At 44.2% G+C, this 5,605-nt stretch overlaps 1 protein-coding gene across 2 annotated transcripts; it reads left to right on the top strand.

Moving 5' to 3' along the window:
* Positions 1-232: 232 nt before the first annotated feature.
* Positions 233-5,309, top strand: LOC136532656 (AT-hook motif nuclear-localized protein 10-like). Of its 2 annotated transcripts, none has more exons than XM_066525258.1 (6): positions 233-696; positions 806-1,425; positions 2,544-2,596; positions 3,764-3,892; positions 4,337-4,498; positions 4,809-5,309. In XM_066525258.1, the coding sequence occupies exons 2-6, from the start codon at positions 900-902 to the stop codon at positions 5,019-5,021; spliced, it is 1,083 nt and encodes a 360-aa protein (XP_066381355.1). In that variant the 5' UTR covers positions 233-696; positions 806-899; the 3' UTR covers positions 5,022-5,309. The 2 variants fall into 2 exon arrangements, with proteins under 2 accessions (XP_066381355.1, XP_066381354.1); XM_066525257.1 differs by having other exon boundaries at positions 233-719.
* The last annotated feature ends 296 nt before the right edge of the window (positions 5,310-5,605 follow it).

Raw genomic sequence — 5,605 nt, 5'->3', positions numbered from 1 at the left:
GACACGTGAAAATGCCAACAGCTAGGTGGGCAATAAATAGCTTCCGAAAAATGACATGACAGCATCATGTGAACACGACGCGGAAAAAACGGATTGTCCTCTAAAAAAAAACCAATTTCTCAATTCATGTGAACGCTGACGAAAAGATAAATATCTCTCCCACCAGCTTTTCAGCAACCCCCTCGGTTACCGCAAAATTCGTAGTAGCTGAAATAAAAGGCCAGGAAAATTGGCAAAAGACAGTAACCGCAGCAAATTCTGCGTATACCCGGGGTCCTCGCGAAAAAGCATACGCTCCCCTTCCTCTCTATTAATCCCTGGGCTTTAGACATTTTCTCCTCCGTAGATTGCAGAAGCTTTTTTTTTTCTCTTCTCAGTATTTCGGTCGAGAAATTCGCGAACGGGTTAGGGGAATTCGAGGCAAGGATTTGCAAAAATCATGGGAACTTGATGCCGCTTCCTGTGCCCGTCGCTAATTTCTCCGTTTTATTCGCGTGATTTTTAGGGTTTATCTTGAGTTTTTCGTTTTCTCCGCCGTATTTCGTAGAAGAAATTTGTGACTGAAAATTTCGTTTTTGGGGGTTTCTTCCGTGCTACTGTGAAATTCGGAATCTTGTCAGAGAAAAGAGAATGAAAAGGAAAAACAAGCAAAATAGCAAGGGGGATTTTGTACCTGGGTGTTTGCTGTTCGCTTGAGTAAGTACACTCTCCTGTCTTAAGTACGCTTCTTGATCTCGCATAATTCATCGCCGGGACACTGCGGCTTGGAATTTTTGAGCTGATGGTCATCGTGCTTGCTGTCTAGGTTGGTGAATCTTGGGAGTGCCTGGCTCCGGCGAGATCGAAAGGAGGGACCTTTCCTTGGTTCCTCTGCTCGAGCTGTGCTTGCGGGGTGAACCATGTCAGCGATGGCGGCGGCGAGTGAAGCGGCGTATGGCGGAGGCGTGCAGAAGGGGTCCCTGCAGCAGCACCAGGCGCCGCAGCCCGGCCCCGGCTCGGTCTTCTACACCCCTGACGGCATCGCCGGCTACGGGAAACCGGCCATCCCGCCGTTCTACCAACAGCCCGCGGGCAGCAATGCCGTCGTGCCGGCGGCTCCGGGGTTAGCTCATTCCCCCGCCACTTCTGAGCCCTTCAAGCGCAAGCGCGGGCGCCCGCGCAAGTACGGCCCCGCTGACGGCGCCGTGCCCCTGGCTATCGTGCCCCCGTCGCAGCCACCCACTGCTCCTGCCCCAACTGCCCCTGAGGCGTCACCCACGATTCCTCCTGGCTTCTCTCCAAGCTCGCAGGGTGGTGGCGTGGTGAGTCCCCAGGTCTCACCGGCGCCGCCGCCGCCGCCGGCGTCAGGTGCTCCCGCTGTCAAGAAGCGGGGCCGGCTGGCGGGCCCCTCCAGCAAGAAGCAACAGCCGCAGGCGGCAGTGCCTGGTAATGTTCTGCCTGCCTTTTCAGCTGGAGCGTAGAAGTAGCGAAACGTGCAAGGCATTGATGGCTTTGATCGTATTTCTGTTCAGAGCTTCAGATACACGTATATATACTTGTGGTACTTCGGAATGGGCAAAACGAGCACCAGGGATTAGCATTCATTTATTTATTTATCATTTCATTCATTCTTCTTTTCTTTTTGTTTGCTGTCATGCTGGCAGCAGTGGCAATCAGGGGTGGAGTTGTGGGCGGGGAATGGAATACTTGGTGATAATGACCTTTGCCCTGCTCGCTTGACTGAAAAGCCATGGCTGAAAGCACTGTTGGCTGATTTGCTGTGAGAGAAAAATAACTGAACGATTTGGGCTGAAAAAGTACGGCTTATAACTGAACGATTTGGGCTGAAAAAGTACGGCTTATAACTGAACGATTTGGCAAGAACTGAACATAGATGAACTTTAATCCTTTCCTTCATTCTTGAGAAAAATACAGTGAGGTTTCTTCAGGATAGTTGTCTCGTTGCTCTAAGTGCAACTGAGTCACTTAGGGAAAGGTTGTGCTGCTGGCAACTCGAAAGTAATCCGTTCCGTTACTAGTTCGTGGTAGTTGTCATTATGTGATTTATTAGCTTATTGTGGTTCCTGTGGGGATCTGGTCTTTTGTACTCTTAGTTGTGATTAATCTTCTGTTGGCTTGCATTGGCATAGTAATATTATGTTGTTCCAGTTCCGGATTTGAAATATTTTTACAGTATTAGCGCACTATTTGTGTTTAGTTTACTCAGTTCAAATATATTGAACTATTCATCCATGGTTATCTTTTGTTTAATAACTTAAGCGATGTTTGACTTTTGTTCTTGGATCACTGCACCTTCAACTTTGAGCTCCTAATCCAAAAAAAAACCTTTGAGCTCCTATGCATTTAATTGTTATTAGTTATTATAAACTTGCCGTTAGTACCATGTGTTCAGATCCCTCCAAAAGTGTACTTATGGCTATGGATATTTTGCATGGCATACTAGATATCGTGGGACTATCTTGAGGTTTATACATATTAATTCAATTTGATGGCACTATGATTATTAGATTATATATAATGTTTCCTGAAATTTTGTTTTGCAGGACCAGGCTGGGCTGGATGGAAGCCTCATATTTTCACAGTCCAAGCTGGAGAGGTACACTGTCCAATGCTGATGATGCTCCTACAGATGTACTTATGCAGTCTTAGGATTTTTGTCATCTCTTATATCAAAATCTGTATTGGTTATGTTTACTTGCATCATTTTTTCAAGCTATACTAATAGCATCATTTTCTTAAGCTATATTCTCTATTCCTTGGTTAATGTGAAGTCATATACTGATTAATCTCTATTTTTTCCTTTACGAAGTTGTCCTTTTGTGTTCCACACTTGCTATTATGGTGCCATAACTTTTTTTTCTCTATTTTTAATTACCTAGTGCAATTGTATGACTGTGCTGCTCTTTGGATATAAGATTTGTCCTGCCTCAGGAAATGTTTATTACGCCTGACATCCTGCTCTTTTATTTTGTGAACTTTATGTCATGCTCCTTAGCCTGGACTTCAGCAAACCATATATATACTTGCATGGCCCATATCTTTAGTATACCTTTCATGCTGGCCTATCGTTAAATGGTTTGAGCTTATTCAAACCTGAGTAGAGTTAGTCGTCTTAGCCTGATCTACTGCAAGCTTTATCGATGGTAAATTTTTTTCTTAAAGTTCATGCTATTCTGTGATAGTCTGCTAAGTATACTTGTTAGAATGGAAGGGTGAATACTTATTTTTCAATCATGTTACTATATTGTTTCCCTGTCACCTATTTCTGTGTTTATCTTGTTGTATGGTTCTTCACTGCAAACCTCTTATTTAGTTTTTTCCCTTAGCTTGAGGCGCCGTTTTCTTGTATTATATCTTCATTTTACATATTTGTTTCATGATTACTCAGTGCTGCCTTGTGTATTTTTTCCTGCTGACTGCTATTATGTCGGGTGAGCATTAGGTAGTGGCTTGACTGGATCGCCTTGTTATGGAATTGGACAGCGCATAAGTTACCAGAGTGAGACACCACTATGGACCTTGCCACACCACCGCCCCACTGCACCACCCTTACCAGAGTGAGACACCACTATGGACCTTGGTCCTTGGCTGGTTGTCTTTTTTCTCGAAAACCTTGGCTGGTTGTCTCTTACTCCATATATGCTATGTGTTCCAACCTAGCCCATAACAGCTGTTTTTCACATGTTCCTTAGCTTTCCGTTCCAAATTCATTTTCTTTGTGAACTTGTATGGTAACCTGCTAAAGAAGGATCCATGATTTCAGGATGTAGCATCAAGAGCCATGTCATTTTCTGGGAATGGATGGGCAGTTTGTATCCTCACAGCCAATGGTGCTGTATCTAACGTGACCCTGCGTCAAGGAGAGTCTTCTGGTGGAACAGTAACTTATGAGGTTTGTAGATTCTTCCAACTTTGAATTATCTTGCTCAGTTTAAATATCCTTTTTTTCTGGTATATCTATAGAACTATATCCCAGCTAAACCTCGAGTCACCAAGTTCCTAGGTCGATAGGGTTGAGGAGCACAGTACAGTACTTGAGACAGGTTTTTAGTTTTTACATGGTGGACATGAGAATGTTCCCACGTTCCTGGGATAGGAACGACTTTCCTAGTACAAGGAACGTGGCACCGTTCCATGTTCCCTGTGACACCGGCTACACCACCAGGATATACTGAAATAGAATGGAAAATACAATGCATAAAACATAAGAGAAGGATGGACCTTTTTTTCTGGCAATACATCTCTATAAGGGCCTATTGTTTAGTGGTTCTGGAAGTAATTAACTTATGTGCTTGCACTAAATTTTGAATGACAGTTTCTTGCATCCAATATGCAGGGCCGTTTTGAAATTCTTTCTTTGGCTGGGTCGTATCTTCTGTCAGAAAGTGCTGGCATGAGCAGTCGAACAGGTGGACTTAGTGTTGCTCTTGCTGGTCCTGATGGGCGTGTTTTAGGTGGTGCTGTAGCAGGTCCTCTAACCGCAGCTTCGCCAGTTCAGGTTCCCCTGTTATTCTGAATTCACTATCCCAATTAAGATTTTTACATCTGATACCTTGCTCTCTTTGTTTCGTGAATCATGTGCTTTACTTCCCACTATGCAATACTATCATTGCAAGTGATTTTCCAAGTGATGATATATATATACATACTGTCATCTAACACAAAACATGATAAAATGATCAGTTATATATATATATATATATATATATATATTTTGGCAATGGGCTTTAGCTTAGTGTTTTTGCACTTACTCCTGGAAGATTGACAAATCTCTTAATGGATTGTGTTTTTGTTATTCTGCTGTTCAGGTGGTCATTGGGAGCTTTCTGGCTGATACAAAAATGGAGCTTGACCCTGGATCAGCACCCGAAAAACATGTTTTCGGAAGGTTTCCAACTGCCAGCAGTCCATCTAGGGGTACTGAGTCCTCGGGTGGGCATGCAAGCCCACCAAACACTACAGGCTCCTTCAGCACCAGCACACAGCCACCAGGCTACCCAAACTTTCCCCCCTGGAAATGAACTTCCCAGCTATGGTGGAGTAGGGCCGTGGGGTTGAGGAGGGAGGGATGGGGATTAGACTTCATTAGGTACTCCTGCTGAAGGAACTGATGATCCTCGAGCGACAATTTAGTTTCACCAGATCGTTATGAGAGTCGACCCTATTTAGGTACTTCTAACTGGTTACAGTGAAGTTCTGGTTTGCTGCTTGTCTTAATATGTTGCATCATTGAGGCACTCGAAACTCCAAAGTGGTGGTAGCATACAGTAAATTAGATGATTTCTTTCCTATCAAATGCCTTTTTGTCATTCTCCTGCTCTTATTTCGGTTATTAGTGCTGTGTGGCCGTGTTGATAGAAGTAGTGTTTTGAAGTCTTCAGGCTGCACTGCTCCGTTCTGTTGCGCCCCATTAATCTAGGCATGTTTCCCTGTTCCCTGGACCAATGTACTGCCCCCCCCCCCCCCCCCCCCCCCCCCCCCCCCTTTTTTTTTTAATTTTGGTATATCGACTATCCAGTTTGTGAATCCAACCCCTTTGTGCTTTATATAGGCAGCCAATGATATAGAACTTGTGAGGCTTAAGAACCAAAAAAGTTAGTGACCA

The sequence above is a fragment of the Miscanthus floridulus genome, unplaced genomic scaffold (genome assembly GCF_019320115.1).
Source record: "Miscanthus floridulus cultivar M001 unplaced genomic scaffold, ASM1932011v1 fs_677_3_4, whole genome shotgun sequence".
Classification (NCBI taxonomy): domain Eukaryota; kingdom Viridiplantae; phylum Streptophyta; class Magnoliopsida; order Poales; family Poaceae; genus Miscanthus; species Miscanthus floridulus.
Note: the sequence above shows the minus strand (reverse complement) of the source record. Positions and strands in the feature narration are given on the sequence as shown.